This window comes from Cuculus canorus, chromosome 4 (genome assembly GCF_017976375.1).
Source record: "Cuculus canorus isolate bCucCan1 chromosome 4, bCucCan1.pri, whole genome shotgun sequence".
NCBI lineage: Eukaryota > Metazoa > Chordata > Aves > Cuculiformes > Cuculidae > Cuculus > Cuculus canorus.
This window is the reverse complement of record NC_071404.1, coordinates 77,947,795-77,964,563: the sequence shown is the minus strand read 5'-3', so window position 1 is coordinate 77,964,563 and position 16,769 is coordinate 77,947,795. Positions and strand designations below refer to the sequence as shown.

The window sequence follows — 16,769 nt, the reverse complement described above, 5'->3', positions numbered from 1 at the left end:
AGTTTCTCTGATGTCGGCCACAGTGCTAAAATCAGAGCTGGTGGCTGTCACTGCCAGCACAGTGAGTAGATGTCTCTCTGGATTTACAGGGGTGCCTCTCTGGTGTAATAGCTGGAAAATAAGCCTGGGGATGCCAGAAGTGTTAGGGTGTTGAATGGAAAGGGCTGGAGTTCTCCTTGCCCCAAGCAAGGTAAGTATATTCATTAACACGTCAGGCTGAGTATGGGAGAAAATAGGTTGTTTTGCCTGTGTTAAATGACATTTTTATTTTGGAGGTGTCAGAAAGATTTCGTAGCAGTGCTAACCATTCAAAGCCGCATAGTTTTAATTGTTCTACTGAATGAAGTTCAGCCTCTCGAGCTGAATTCATTCTATGTGAACCTTGTTTGACTACCTGGAATAAATTAGTCTCTCTTTTACTGTGCTTTGTATGTGGGAGCAGCAATGTTACTGTACAACAACCCAGAGCACTATGAGAAAAAATCCCTTCCTTGCTCCCTGCAGAATAAAACAATAACTCGTTTGGAAACAATTTCTGTGGCTTGGAGTAAATGTCGAGAGCTGAATTCTCTCGAGGTGCATGTCTGCATCGGGGCTGGGGAAATCCAGCAGAGATGTGGCTCCAGAGGGAGACCTTTGGCTTAACTATTTTTTGATTGAATTGTCTTAACTGCTGTGTTGAGCTGACACAGGGGTTGGGGACAATGGGGAGGAATTTCTGTCTGCTGCATGGCAAACACTCACTGCCCCCACGTTGAGACATGGCATTAAGTCTGAGTGAGGGCACTCTGGAGTCATTCAGCAACTCTGCAACTTTGGCTTTAGGTTTGAGAAACATCTCTGAACTCCACAGGGCCTTAAAATCCTCCATCTCCAACATGAAGCCTGAACTGATCAGCAACTCAGTGTTTACTGAGCAGGTTGAATTTGGCCCAGCAGGCTGCTGTGTGCACTGCTTTGTACTGGGTGCAGTGTGCGACTGATCTGGTGTGGCTGTGTACCTAATAGAGATGGGTAGATGAAAAATCCCAGTCTCACCTCTTTGATGTTCCAGTCTGGGCACTGGGAAGTGAGTAAAACCTTTACCGCTGAATTTGGAAACTGATACAGTCCATTTTCCTGTATTTTCTCTCAAATGCACAGTTGGTTTAACCCTTACCACCAAGTTGCACCAGTGCTAATGACCTCATTAAGGACAAGGAGGAAAGTGAACCCCAGACTGACTGGAAATGCACCATTCCAACAGAAAGAATGAAAGTGGTTCCAATGACATATTTGAAAACAAGAGGGGTAAAAGAACATTTTTCTGCACTGCTCCTCCTGGGCAAGTCACAGACTCCTCGCAGCAGAGAAAGCTGCCTCTCTCAGTTCCTTCATGGAGCAAAATTTCTTCCTCTCTCACCCTGTCAGTTCCTATAAAATCTTTTTTGGCAGCTCAGAAATTATGGACAGCCATCTCCAGCAGATCATTTGTGATGCTTCCCTTCCCATCATTATAATACCTGACATGAAAAGGGCAGCAGTTTGTCACTAAAATTGCTGCTGCCTCTGTGAACACCCAGTCATGCTGGTTTACTGTGTTTTCCATAGCATCTCCTGGTGTCTCAGCAGTTGTATCCCGCTGCGCGGCACTGCTCTCACTTGGGTAACTGCACACACTGTGCATTCGTATTTGCTTGCTTGCTTCTGTTTTTTTATTGAGAAACTTCAGCAACTAAGTTTACAGTTTAGGAATCGCATCCATCATTCATAATATAAAGGACACAAAAATGGAATAATCCATCTTAAAAGCCATAGAGAATATGTTGTTACAAAAGCTCCTCAAAGAAGGGGAAGAGAAAAGAGGAATAAATAAAGAAAACTTCTTTAAAATGATCAAGAAAGGATCTCAGTTAGACAGCATTCTCTGAACCTACAGTCACCATAGCGAAGGAAACAAAAGACAGTAGTAATAAGTCTTATGTATCCTTGGTGATCTGCTTAAGCAACCTCTTGCTTATACAGTAAGCCAAAAAGGGGGAGAACAGATGGGTTCAAAGTATGCTGCAGGATCTGCTGAATGACAAGAAGCCTCCTCTAATGCAAGAAAATGGTCCAGAGTGTTAATGCAAAGCAGGACCAGGGGTGGCCTTTGGGATTTTCAGAAAAGGGCAGTGGGCATGGAAGGCTTTGCTGCAGTAACAACAACTAAAAGGGCTTGAGTTTGCGTCAGCCCGAGAGACTATTGAGACATTTTGAAGTGAGTCTATCTCAGGAGAGGCCAGCTTGGCAGGGAAGATCTTGTTCTCGCCTTCTGGAAGAACCTAAAAAAGTCAGCTGGATAGGTTTGCAAAAGACAGACGAAAGAAAGAGGTGTGGGAAGATGCTGAAGCCACAGGAGTCTGATGGGATTTCACAGGAAGCAGAAATCCAGACTCTTAAGTATTAGCCCAGCACTTGAAGTTCCAAACCAGCCTGTTTTTAGGTATTCCTCCACCCTGTGCTTGTCAGAGGCACCTCTCATAACTTGACTTATCAGAGCGGTTGGCTCAATCCAGCCAAAAGCAAAAAAACACCAGTCCCTGGATGGCTCCCACTGGCTTCTTCTGCTCCTTGTGGATGAGTGACAGACACCCAAAAGGTTTGTTTTTCTCAGCTTAAATAAACCATGAGAGGTCTCACTGGCTACTGATTGACCTCTTGTCCTAGGTCCTGTAGCTCACGGTGCTTCCATTTTTGGCACAAATGACTGTTGATGGTAAGTTTGACGATGCTGTTGCTGCTTGGGCTACTCCAGCATCCCTGACATACTTCAAAACAACCGCGTTGCTGGCTCTGTGCTGGCTGACTGACTGTACTTAGAACCACTGGAGATGTAGGTGACAGTCTGAGACTTTCCGTCTCATCTCCTCTCACTCGGGACCTGGTCAGAAGGTTGTTCAGAGAAGGTAACCACATGCAGAAGTGGCCTATCTGCCTATTATTTATCCGCTGTGGTGTGCATGGCTCTGCAAACGTCTTCCAAAGCAGAGTCCCACCATTGGCTTTGTTCTCCAGTGAAGCAGGTGCTCATTTCAATAGCTCACAAGTATGCTGGGCTTGTTTGCTTTGTTGATAGTAGTTACACTGGGCAGAGATAGAGCTTTGTGTTTAAAGGATAGCTTGTTTTGTTCCGATCTTTCATCATCACTCCTTAAATGCAAATATTTCAGAGGCATTCAGAGAGAAGAAATGACTGTAGAGCACCTGGGCCTTGCTTTGGGACACACTGCTTGTTTCCGGACTTTTGGTGGAAGCTTCAGAGCCTTTTTGTGTCTCTGGACTCTGTGAGTGGTAGCGCCAGGTCACAGGCCTGCTGTGAATGATTTCCTTCAGGAACTTAAAGGAATTTGCATCCACAAAACCCCAGCCAAGTAGATGACACAACTGTACCTAAGCCATAGACAGATGAGGACCCTAATGGACTGCTAATAGATGAAATATCTATGTAAACAACAAAAGATCAACCCACATCTCCATTTCTGTTCTCTCTAGGTAGTTTCCATGCTGCTGTCAAAATCTTCTAATCACAAAAAGTGGTCCATGTTTCAGGTCTTCCCCGGGGATAGTTTAAATGTACAGAGCAAAGCAGATCATTCTCAGCCTTTGGAATTACTTGCAGATGACTCTTTGCTGACAGACTTTCCCCGAAGGCACTTTTACTGTGGCGCTATGGCTGGCCACACGGCCCTGAAGGTGCAGTTTAGGAGCCCTTGACATAGGCATAAGCTGCAACACATCAGGATTTGAAGAAAGAGTCCTCTCAGAGCTGTTCACAATGTTAACCACCTAATCAGAAGTATTGCGGGGTTTAGCCTTTCCTTAAAGTCTTTGATTTCACATTATTCATAAAGGGGATCCAGGTTTCCTTTTTCAGTAAAAAAGAGGAGAAAAAGAAACATCCAACCCATGTATTTGCAAAGAGAACCTTAAAACAGTGATCCTGTGGAGTGAAAAAACAGGAATATATAAACATAATGTGGAGTATCAGAAGATAAAGCACAGCTCACAATTTTGTTCAAGGCAGAAGTTAACACAAATGCCTCTAATGGGTATTTCAGCCTTTGAAGTAGTTGGCATTTGTTACAGGAGATATTTTTCCAAGGATGCCTTTTCTCCATTATATGTGATCCAACATAACAAAACAAAAGAAAGCCAAAAACCCCCTTCTGCTGACTCTCTCACCAGTTAATCTCACCCACAGTATCCTGCTTTGTTGTATTTCATTCAGTGACACCCACCTGTTTTCCCTCACAGCAACAGACTGGAGCAATGCTGCATTTTTCATTTGTTACTTATTTATGCTGGCAGCAAGGTCCAATATTTCATCTCTCGCCCTTCCTGGTCATTGTGATACAAGGATCTTTAGATGAAGTCTCATTCCTGTGGTTTTATCCATTCTTAAGGAGAAAAGAAAAAACTTATTGATGGGTGGAATTGCTTCCTGGTAGGATGAATGGTGAGGATTTTTACCTGCCTTTGGAGGAGTGTGTGTGTCAGAGAATTTATTCGCTAATGTTCAAGGAAGTCAGATTTTAAGTTTTAGAAGGTACATGAGCTGGAATGTTATTGTTCAGAAGAACAGGGCGGCTCTGCCTCTGAGAAATCACCATTGACCACTGAAACTGATGTTCTGGTAGAAATCTGGGTGCTATATCTATGTATGCTGAGTTACTTGTCCAGTTCATGGCTCGGTTACACTTTGCTTGGCATGACTTGAAATAAAAGCCACTTCCAGAGCTGTGTTTGCCATTTCACTGCCCAGAAAATGGTACCCCTGCAAAGAGCAGCCCTTCCCCAGCTGAGGCAGAGCCTTAGCCCATCTCAGACACATTTCTTTGTGGTGTCTGTGGTGTCTGGGAAGGTGAGGGTCCAAAGGAAGAGATTGTGCTTCTAACGTGCCACAAAATGTTACAGAGGTCACAGCTTCTGTCCAACAGGGACTGTCAGGGGCTTTGAATATCAAGTTTTGCGGTGGCATGTTTTGTAATAAAAGCTCTATCCATTGCACTCCAAAGTGGCAACACTCCTAAGTCTTCAGAAATTCAGGATTTGCAGTGTGTTACCCTGTGTATAACTTGCCCTCTGTTATACCAATACGTGTTTACACAAGGCTGAGGTGCAGAGATTCTGGGCCAAGTTGTCTTGTCCTCTGTCTTGTCACCTACTGCTTTGCAGACTTGGCGTATGCCTGCTGGAGAGTCAATGTGCATGAAGGACTACGCAGTGCACATGATGGACCGTACAAAAGAAGGGAACGTGCCCTAGGATTAGGAGAATCAAGAATTAAGAGGGGTTCCGTGGGCGTTTTGCTGGCGTTTATTGCTTCCAAATACCAAAGACTTTGTGGCTTATTCAAAACAAAATTTCTTGGCAGAATTGGTTTGGCTGCCAGTCTCCAGCTTCCATCTATAAGAAACGTAGGGGAGGCAAGGGCGGATCTTTGAGGAAGCTGGCTGGCCAAGGGAGACAAAGCTGCTCAGTCAGAGCGCTGAGTTTGGGGCTGGTAAACCTGATTCCTTGAACAGAAATGTGTAGACAGCACTGCATGTGAGAACCAAACTGTGGGAGGCTTGGCTCACCATTTCTTTCTCCTCTCTTTCCTGCGCAGATTGAAGAGGGAGGTAAAGCGGACTCCCTGCCTTCCAAGCTGCAGGCTGGTGATGAAGTAGTGAACATCAATGAGGTGGAACTGAGCAGCTCCAGGCGGGAGGCCGTCTCCCTGGTTAAAGGCTCCTACAAGAAACTGAAGCTGGTCGTCCGCAGGTAGGCAAGATCTAGCACTCCTTCCCTCCTTTTCTCCTGCCCTGGAGGGTGTCACACACATTCCCCTCCCAGCTCAGCTGAAAGCCTGTGACTTGGCCTGATCTTGGCAAGAGCCTTGTTTTAAGTGCACAGACATGAGACCAAGGGCAAATGTTTATTCTTTTCCACCACCGTTTCTGTGATTCCTTTGTCACTGATACGTCCAAGCACATGAAATACTTATTCAAATCTCTTCCACTGCTCCTCTGCCACAAGACAATCCAGCATTCCTATTCAGTGATTTAGGAGTAGTGCCTTCTTCCCTCAAGGCGCCTGGGGCTCCCTGTGAAAGGGTGGTAGTTCTGTACGTAGCTCTTGCCTCATTTGCTGCATGTTATCGCTGTTGCTGTGACAGCAGAAAGATTTCCACTGGCCTCAGCAAGAGTTGGAGCTGTTTCACATTCTGCAGGTGAGTGACAGTGTGCCTCTGCTAAGTGAGAGCTCACAATGTGATCCAGGGGGAAGAGCAGCAGCTTTACCTGCGGCTTTTGAGCAGCAGCCTCTGTGTAGTCACTGAACAAGTGGCCTCTAACATGTTCTACATGGCCATTTCCCTGGGCGTCAAAGGCCTCGTACATGGCAATGAGTAGTGATGCCAGTGTGTTTGTGTGCTGAGCGTAACTCAGGGAAGCGAATTGTGCTGGTCCTCTTTGGTGACATGAATAATAAATATGTTTGTCTTAGGTTCAGGACCTGGAATTTGAGTCTCGATGAGCATTTTGAATCAGAGGTGTTTTGAAGTACGGAAGTTTTCTAAGACCTTAATAGAGGTGCTTCCTGTATGTTTTCTACTGTGAGTGCATTCAAACATTTTTTTCTCTGCCAGTTAAGTGATAGCTGGTATCCCTTTATGGAATGCCCTGTCCTGAATTTCCACACTAAGCCAGAAAGGAATCTGGGTCAAGATCACCATGGCTGAGGAGCTGTCATTAGCCAAACAAAAGGTTCTCCAAGAGGAGAATGGTAAGAAAGAGGGAAGCAGTGAGGGGAAAGCAAGTTTCTGCATTAAATAAAAGCTTCCAACAATATGAAATGAAATGAAATGAAATGAAATGAAATGAAATGAAATTAAATTAAATTAAATTAAATTAAATTAAATGAGGCAAGATGCCAAAGAAATGGGGTAAAGAAAGCAGCTCAGTACGGAACCTGAGCCATGTGGAGCCTTCATCTCAGTAAGAGGGATTCTGCGGTGCAGGCAGCATATCTATGTGATGAAATGTGAACAAACAAGGGTTTGCCAGCCAGACTTGAGGTAAAGCTACAGCACCAAGGACGGGCAGGTTATCTTTACCCAGACATAGCAAGTTTAACCATTAAGACTGGTAAAGGAAGCAGTAAACCTTTTCCCACCTGAGGATGTTGTTTGTTGTGTGGACAAGAAGATAGCGTTTTGCAATACACTTCATTTGAAAATACATTCTTTTTGGAGTGCGTGAGATGCTGATTTTTGTAATTGGCCATAATTATTTAATTGTAGTGGATTAGGGTTGCTTGCTGCAAATACCAACAGTCTGAAAACTCACTGACCCGTCATTTGTGATCTGAACTTTTATTCATTGATTTCTGTATTCATGAGGGCTTTTGCTTAGGAGTGACACAAACGCACACTGACATGGACTTTACCCCTTGAAAGTCCTATGCAAACAACAGCAAAGTCTGTTTGGTGTATATGGCCTCAGTTCTTTCCAAAGCCTATTCAAGATCAGCTTGTTTTTGAAGGTTTAATTGTTTGGTTTTCAAATGTAACGCTCGGGAGCTCTCTGTGGCAGTGTGACGGTAACACCAGCCATCACAAGGGATGGACAGCGCAGGTATTTTTATTCAAATGTGTTGTAGTGAGGCTATAAAATGCAGGACAAACAGAATACATCTGACCCACTCCATACACTCATGTAGCACGCCATGTAGTACTCAGATTGCCATTTAATCTTGGTTTTTATTTGAGGAAAAAGGTAAGATTTTGGTACCTGTGGCTGCGGAGTGAGCCTCTACAAACTGACATTATAACACCTTGCTAGGTCTGTAGAGAGGCTGACACATTATCTTCCTTGGAATGCCATCTGCAAAGCTCAGTACTTCTGCATCATTGTCCACCTTCAAAGGCTGTTATTGATCAGTTTGATGGAGGGAAAGAGAGGAAATAGTTTCAATGAAGGAAATGTGAAAGGAAAATCAGAGAAAATTCAGTAGGAGAGGGGAGGCTGAAACAGAGAGGAGACAAATTACCTAGCTCACAAGGATACTTAATATTAATGCATATGAATGGTTATAAATAAATAACCAGTACCAGAATAATTCATACATGAGGACCGTAGTCTGCCTTTCACTCCTGAGCAAATGTCCCGCTGACATCAAGGAAGAACTTGCAGTAGGAGACACAGGCAAAGCTGTGAATGTATATGCTTTCTGCTTCCTTGATCATGAATTTACAGTAGGGCAGAGGATGACCAATTCATCCCTAGTGTTCAGTAAATACTGTGCTTATTCCCTAAGACGATCCTTAGTTGGGAGATAACCGTCGAATAATTCTTCATGGACACTCTCTAGCTGCACTTTGTTTGTCTCATCCTTAGCTCGGGAGCCCTTAATGCAAATTTTGAAATGTTCAGCTTTCTCTGTTTCTTTAACAGTGCTGCTCATATCTAACTTGGTTAAAAGGCTGTTCCTAAAGCCAGTTCCTTTCTTTCTGCCCATTTCTTGCTACCTCCCTGTACTTGTTTTGCCCACTCATTTCCAGGACTATAGACTCAGACGTGTCCGTATGTGTTCATCCCTTAGACCTCAGGTCTGCAACTGGTATGCTAGGAGGAAGCTTGCCGATAATTCACGCTTCACTGTGCTGAAGCCAGAATAAGCCAGAGTGAGAGCTCCTCTGCATCTCAGGGAATTACAAAGCTTCATTGAGTGTACCTTGGTACACTTTCCAGTCCCTGCTGAGTTGAGTTATGATTTGCTGCCCCACATACCCTGCTGGGAGTATCTTTTGTGTGCTCACTGCTGGTAAGGTGGACTTAGTTTGGTGGTCCATTTTAGTCCTATTTCTACCATCTGATTCTTAAGACATTTAGAACTGCACAATAAAATTACCTGTTTTCTTCTCCCCTGGCTATTAATACAGGGTTTTCCAGGACACTTTCCTCTCCTGGCCCACAAGAAAGTACATTCATTTCTTTCTGATATGTGTCATACCTTAGCAATCAAGCAAAAAGATTGAGTGCCCAGTCCTGCTAGCCAGCTCAGATTGCCACAGGTAAACAGAGCAAGTAAGGGGAACAGCCTTTAACATTATCACTGGGCAGAGAGACAAAATGGCATTGCGCTTCAGGGAGGAACAAACAGATATCACTCCACTGGTAATGGACTGTGGGAGTCAGCCAGGAATCAGGTCCTCAGAAGAGAGATCTCCAGGAGTATTTGCTGTGATAGTCTTCAGCGTGACTGTACTGCTGCTGGTGACAAAGGTCTCTCACTGCGGGTATAAGCATAACCAGTTCCGTCGAGCCTGAAGAATCCACGGGCTGGGGAGATCTTTTTGCCTATGGGTTGCCAATTTGGGAGCAGTAGGAGTGAATCACTATGAGAAATCGAAGATACCAGTTTGTCTAGTGTTGTTGTGGCAGGCCTATGGTCCTCAGCAACCATAGGCAGTTTTTGATACTCAGTTGACGTTTAACCACCTAGAGGAGGCTAAGCTACAAGCCACAGAAATAACATTAAGCTGTTTAATTGTGAAAGATGGGTTATTTTTTCCAACTCGTTTCTTTCTGTTGCTTCCTCTCCAGCTTCAGTCTCTAAGCAGAGTTGGTGCCTCTGAAAAAAGACCCAGGCCTTTCCAGTGGTATCAGTTCGATCTAATTGTGTTGGGCATGCTTGTATGGGCTGAAGATAAGGCTCAAAATGTGGGCATTGCCTTGTCTGCTTTGCAGCGACCGCAGTGGCCTACAGCAGTTGCCAAAAATAGACTTTTCCACAGGTCACTAAGCAAGAATGGCTGTCAGAGCGTCACACTGTTTACATAGTTTTACATTCAACATGTTGGTAACAGCAGCAATTAGATCACTGAGGCGTGATGGCAAATGTAGCTGGTTTGTGAATATCATGCTGGAGGGAACCACAGCCACAGGGACATCAGCTCTCCAACACCCTTTCTAACACAAGAACTGTTTGAACTGGGGTGTCCTACAAGCCGTTCTGTAGAGCTGCTGTGCTGTTCACCATTGCCCGGTGCAGCGAGTGCAGAGGGGAAAACACAAAGTCATTCCTGTTGAGACAACAGCACGTTGTGAAGGGAACTTGCCACAGGCAGTTTCTCCATGTTCTTGGTGGGAGTAGAGCTGCTCCCTCAGCTTGAATGGAGTTCAGATGAGTTACCTCAGGTCAGAATTTGGTCCTTTGAGTCTTTAAACTCTTGGATCCAGCATCCGGTGGTTAATGAATGCAAAGCTCTATTAAAATTTGCTAGTGGAAAAGCAAGTAAAATATTTCTGCTGAGAAGTACCAATGGTTTAGGCCCTGACTCTGCACACACTGACATTCAGGAGTCCTGCAGAGATCTTCTAGGGTGCTGGGGTTTGGGTTCAGGCCAGCACATGGGTTCCGATTTGGGATGTGAGAGGCTCTGATGATGACACCTACATTTACAGAGCCAGTGAGATTGTAAGAATTATGAATCTCAAAAGAGCTGTGGATTACTGCAAATCTGCATATGAGCAGGGTGCACAGCATGAGTGTTCTTAGTATATATCTGGTCATACAGATATGAGTGACCACAGGAAACCTGTTCAAGTGTTACATTGCACCAAAGGTGACGTACATTCAGTTGCATATAGTTCCATATAGTTGCCCTAACAACTTCTTGCGCTCTTGAGGCTCAAGGCACACAAGTTTAGTGCTTCTGAGGCTGTCACAGTAAAAGCCACCCCTCGGCCTTGCTCTTCTCCAAAGCCACACATGAGTGAATCCTCTGCTCATAAAAATCCACAGTAGCTTGAATGGGAGTTAAAGTATGGGGCTGCTACTGCTCCTAATACTTCCTAACGGCTTTACCTGTCCTGACGATGTGCGTTTGCCCAGTTCTTATAGTTCTGTAGAGTGAAGGACATTTGATTGCATCATCTCTGCTTTCCGGGCGGCTCTGCAGTAAGGTGTAAGTGAACAGAGATACAAACACAGCAAAGATCAGTATTCAAGGCAGCCGAGTGTCTGTGTCGGTTGTTAGCGGCTGGCGGTTTGTTTCTGCCTCAAGCTTACAGTGCCTGCAGTTCTTTTCTATCTCAAAGAGCCTTAGGCTAAAAATGCCACTCAGATAAAGGAGGAAGGGGGATAGAAAACATTATCCTCCTTTTCCTGTTGTGCTAAAAACTGTGCAAAAAGAAAGGATTAAGCTTATCCTTGGCTATAACCATAATCTGCGTGTTCGTTTTCAGGCTTCCCTACAGATTCCCTGTCTCACTTGGGTTATTCGGCTTATTCTCTTAGCACATCCCTGTCCCCGGACTCCCTTGTCTGAATGATAAGGCCTGGGGGAGATGCTGGGAGGAGAGGTACACTCAGTCCTGAGACCAGGAGTGTCAGAGGGAAGCAGGCTAATTCAGGCTCTGAGCAGATAGAGAATTCACCCAGGGATTCACCTCCTGGAAACATCAGTCTTGTGGCAGACGAAAAACTGCTGCCAGGGGCCAACTCACGCTTATGCAGCTTCTGCACTGCAGACTGATGAGGGCTGGGAGGATGCTGGGCATGTGGGTATGTTAGTTCTGCTCTTATCCTCTTCTTGACATGTCTGCTTTCAGGTGCTGGCAGTGAGAAGATGCTGGGCTGCATGGGCCTCTGCTCTGCCACAGCATGGCCAGCATTATGGTTTCAGACAAATCTGGTTCCAATTAATTCATTTAAAGACTTCTCTGGCAAGATCAGGAACTAAACTCAGACATACTGAACACTTACACTGCTGCCAGAGCTACAAAGTTGTTTTTCTGTTTGCAGCAAGTTGCTTTGTCTAAAAAAAGGGAAAAGTTTTCCACTCTACTTGATAAATGTTCTTATCAAAGTGTCAATGTTAGGAGGAAAGTGTCAGCACCACTGACATCTGAGGTTCAGAGCCAATTCAAGCCCATGGAAATGGGTGGAAAGATTCCCACAGCCTCAAAAAGGCTTCGGCTCAGACCCTCACCGAGCAGTGATTTCCCTCATTGACCAGGAGAAAATGGGCTATTCCTAGAGAGAGGGGAAGCTGCTGGCATTTGTACAAAAAGCCAAGAGCCAATACAATTCTTCAAAGAACTCTGGGGCCTAATCCTTCCCTCTTATGACACTCAAGGAATTTTGGATCGCATTTGACAGTGTGCCAAAAAATTGCGATGGATAAATCCAAGTTTTGTGAATGAAATTAATTAGAATAGGCACTGACTCACACCCGACTCTGTAGCAATGCAGGAGCATGTTCTAAAGAGCTGCTACGCAAGGCGGTTATGTTTTGTTTGGTGATGATGACTGGGGGAACAGGAGAAAGGAAGGTCTCATGCACATGGAATTGTGAAGGCTGACAGCCTGAGAGAGCAGAGCTGGCATTAACATATAATCAATGGGTGTAAACTGGAGATGGGCAGATTTAGACTAGACATAAGGAGGAAATTCTTCATAATGCAAGTGGTGAGGCCCTGTCTCCGGTTGCCCAGAGAAGCCGTGGCTGCCCCATCCCTGGAGGTGTTCAAGGCCAAGATGCATGGGGCCTTGGGCAGCCTGATCCAGTGGGAGGTGTCCCTGCCCGTGCAGGGGGGTTGGAATTAGATGATCTTTAAGGTCCCTTCCAACCCAAACTATTCTATGATTCTAAATGCTGGTAAGGGTCTGGCAGGGTGGTCTTGTGACCAGCACCGTTGTACGCTCAGTTGTGAACTCCTCTGCAGCTTTCCCGTGTGCCCTTTGCCATGTCTCCCTGTTCCTCAGCTCCCCAGCTGCCAGTGCTACTGATGCTCTGTCAGATCTTGGAACTGGGATGGGCTTTTTTTAAAGTGCATCTCTTTAACACTCTAAAATAATGAGCCTTCAGTTGGAGTGTTACATAAAGAGACTGATGCAAATGGATGCGACCAGCCAAAGCCCACCAGGGCTCTGACTACTGTTCGTACAGTGTTTCCAGGGCCTGAACAGCCTGTTCCCAGGTGGGTAAGGGCTTCGGCATTTTCTTGTGTGTTGGATCAAACTGTTAATTCTCTAACAATCTCAAGCATCGCAAGTTTCATTAGAGGAAATTCTAATTTTATTTCTGTGCATTCATCAAAATGTTTGCCATTTCTGTGTCACTAGGAAGAGTCAAAGTGAAACACAGGGTAGGTGGCTACAAGAGGTGAATGGAATTTTATCTGGGAATCACTGGCAACAGGCTTACTGCCTGGGATTTAATTAGCCTTCAGACTGCCAGGCCTTTAAGAGATTTCCCACAGTGAGCAGTAAACCTGAAGAAGATCTAGACATGATTTTTGAAAAAAAGATTTAGGCCACTGATGGGAAGAGTGGGAAAATGCCTTGGGAACAAGCAATGCAGCCGCCACAATGTGTTACCCTATACGGGATATTAAAGACTGACGCCTCCCCTGGTACTGTGTTAGAAACACAGCGATATCCAGCCACTGCCACTCCGCATTAGCCGCTGCTTTCTCCAAGTGCATTTGGATTAGTTTGCCTTCTTCAGCCTATAATCAAATGGGGGGGTTGATTTTTCAGAAAGTGACACCGGAAAAACTGGGAAATCTCTGCCAGCACCATACAAAGTGCTTTTTAGAGTGTGAATCTCCTTCTGGAATTTCCTGAGGATTAGGTTGGAGCTGGATCTGATCACAATAGTAAGAAAACTGGAACACCCAAACGTGTTCTCCGACTGCTCTGTGCCTTGCTCCTCTCTCTGTGATTGTGTCTAGGTTGACCTTTAGTTGACAAGGCACATACCAGGCTGTGCGTGAGGTTCTGGTTACCGGTACAGGTGCAAGGGACTGCGGGATGGCAGCTTCACAGGGCAGCTGCTGCAGAAGCACTGGGAATAACTTAATTTCATTGTATTTATTGTCAGAATCTCCAGTTACTTGGCTTTAATTTCAACAGCTGACTGTAAATATTGATTTGCAAGGGGTTCAGAAGTTGTGCAGCATTGACAGATGCTGATGTTTACACATTCTTAGTGGGGCTGGACATTAATTTTCCTCTGCTATACTGATTATGCAGAAATATAAAACAATTCCTTGAAAACTTTTCCATGCTTTTCCTGATTGATCCAAGGTTTCCTTTAGAGCAAGGTGGGGCCGGGAAGACTAATCAATGCTATCGTAACCCTGCTGATATAAACAGAGTTTGCCTGGATTTACTTCAGTAAAACAGGCATTAGGGCAAAGTGGTCACTGTAACTACTTTATAGTTTTCATCAATGAGCTTGTCTGGGTAATCCGAATCCTATTTGCAGCTGGATAAATGGAATATCTCAGTCTAAAGGATAATGAAGAGCCAAAACAGCACAGACAGTATCAAGTGGTCTTTTATATGCATGAATGTTCCTGTGTGAGGCGAAGGGCAGCCTAATGCACACAAACGCAGGTGGACAAAGACTATTCACGTGTATGCACCTGGCCAAAACACAGGCTACACCAATAGCTCTAGAATATAGAACTCTTTTTTTTTTTTTCCTTTTTTTCTGGTATCTCATTATTCAGCTCTCTGCCTGCTCTGACTTTGGCATCAGAAGGCAAACAGGGCTTGTCTTCAGTACCTGTGTGTAGCACGTTTCCTTGGAGGTTACACCTGCATAAGTGCACTGTAACTTTTTTCTATTACAGGATGCCTAAGCTAATTGAAATCAGAAATACTGATAAAAAATACATCTTTCAGGTGTTGAAAAGAGACAGCTCAGAGCTACGCCTTAGTCTTTTGTGCTTATCAGGCTTTTAAAAATCATTGCTTTGTGAGGTGAAATGGCAAGAGGAGAAGGGAGGCAGTGAGTGCCATTCTCTGTCTTGAGGAGACGGGAAAATCCTCCGGTACGCTGATGTTGGCCTGGGGTGCTGGGCTGGATTCCTCCTGCTGATTGATGGATATTTTAATGTGCCATTAAAATCTCTATCAACTCCTTATACTTGCCTCCCTTATAAAAGTTGTCAGGAAGTCAACTGCACTGAAAGGGATGATGTATTCACACTTTTGAAGTACAGGGGTTGTTGAAGTGGATAAAGTGTGGTAAAAAGTATGGGTAGATTGTGAATAACATAGATTGTGAATAACATGTTTTGATCTAACAGCTGATCTGGGAAAAAGTATTTAGGGTGAAATGGAAGTGAAATTTTGTGTTCTATTTGGCCTAACTGAAGCATTCCACTGCTTGTAGGAAAAAAAGGTTAATTTAAGAGATTTAGCATCCATTTAATGTGTGTTTGCAGCATTCTGTTGGATGCCAAGGCAGCCTGGCTGGGTAAAGAGTGACTGAACCCACCTGGCTGCTTCAGGCTGATGCCCCCTGCGTCAGGATGGGTCCAGTTTGTTGAGGGCTGCCTGCTTTTCTGCGATATTTCCATGGGCTTCGCACAGAGCCACATGCCTGCAGCCTTGTCTGCTTGGGCCCAGCCCGGGTGCCCCGACACAGGAGAAGAGGCGGTGGGACTCGCAGTGCTGCCGGCTGGCAGAAAGGCATCTTTTCCAACCCTGAACCTGCAGTTGGATTGCTGTGTCCTAACTTGTAGTACACTGAGCAACAGAGTCCATTGCCCTTGGTTTACCTCGCCCCCACCGTGGGTTTTTATCCCCACCCTTACTCCCAATCAAGTCTCAAATGAAATTTGAGTGAGTTTCAAGAGAAACAATTCCTGGCTGGCTGAGAACACTTCTTTATTGAATACACTTTCTCTTCTCTTCTCTCTCCCCCAAAAGCTGAGTGTTAATTACAAGAGGGGGCTGACCACCAGCCCTCTAGGAGTCCAGACAGAGTTGACTGGCACTTTCACTCAGCAGATTTCCCCTTTCCTCACGCTCTCTGCTCCTGTCTGTCAGGCCCTGCTGACGACTGCTTGGTAGGAGGGCAGTAATCTGAGCTGCGTCTGCTGAGCAAACCTCCGGCTTTTTACTGTGGGATTAGTTCCGAGGTGCCTCTGTGCGCAGCACCTGTATCTGCAATTTGTTATCTTAATCACTATGCTCCTGTTTCTCTGCTTTCTGAGGCAGTAGTGCCATTCCTGCTCCGACAACTGTGCTCGCCAAATGGCAGGCTGCCTGCGCTGCAAGGATGGGGATACCTGAGACTTGATCTGGTGTCTCAAAAGGTAAGGAGCCTCTCCACAGCTACAGCACGGCAACTGGGGCGCTTTGTGCCTGCGGAGACACTTCTCCTCGCAGCAGAGCTTTGGGAGAGGGGGGACAGGAATCTTACAGACCCTGTTGGTCCTAAACATCAAAAGCATCATAAACTCCAGAGTAAAATGAGTGTTCAGGCAGTGCCGGGGCGGGGGCATTTTTCAGCTGCTGTTGTAAGCGAGCTTCCAGCAAGCAAGGAGCTGGTGCTGTGCGGCTGCTTCGGTTCTGTCACTGGTGAAGCTGTTGAGCGGCGTAAACAAGTCTCCTGAGCTTTAGGCTAGAAAAGTGCCAGAAGCTTGCATGGAAGGTGGGCTTTTGAGGGCCTTCAGAGTTACACGGCATAGTTAAGGACATCAAAGTGGACGAATGATTCCATGCACTTGGGATGCTGAGTCTAATGAGCAAAGGATCTGACTCGCACGCACTGTGGTGGGTCAGATGCATCTTACAGTTATACTGTCTGAAAGAGTCTCTGCCCAAGTAAGTGGCACTTTTTTTGGCCTTCACATTTAATAAGTTGAAAGGTGTTTAAAGTGAGTGTCAAACCAGGTGAGCACTGCATCAATGTTCAATACAGATGGGCTAGCTGTACTGTCTGGGATGTATTTGTGTTT

General features: G+C 45.2%; 1 protein-coding gene across 1 annotated transcript in view; it reads left to right on the top strand.

Moving 5' to 3' along the window:
• SHROOM3 (shroom family member 3) overlaps window positions 1–16,769 on the top strand; it is a 140,059-nt gene that overhangs the window by 34,301 nt on the left and 88,989 nt on the right. The window contains exon 2 of the mRNA XM_009566139.2: window positions 5,630–5,784. Coding sequence (XP_009564434.2) covers window positions 5,630–5,784 — 155 coding nt within the window. The remainder of the gene's footprint in view (window positions 1–5,629; window positions 5,785–16,769) is intronic.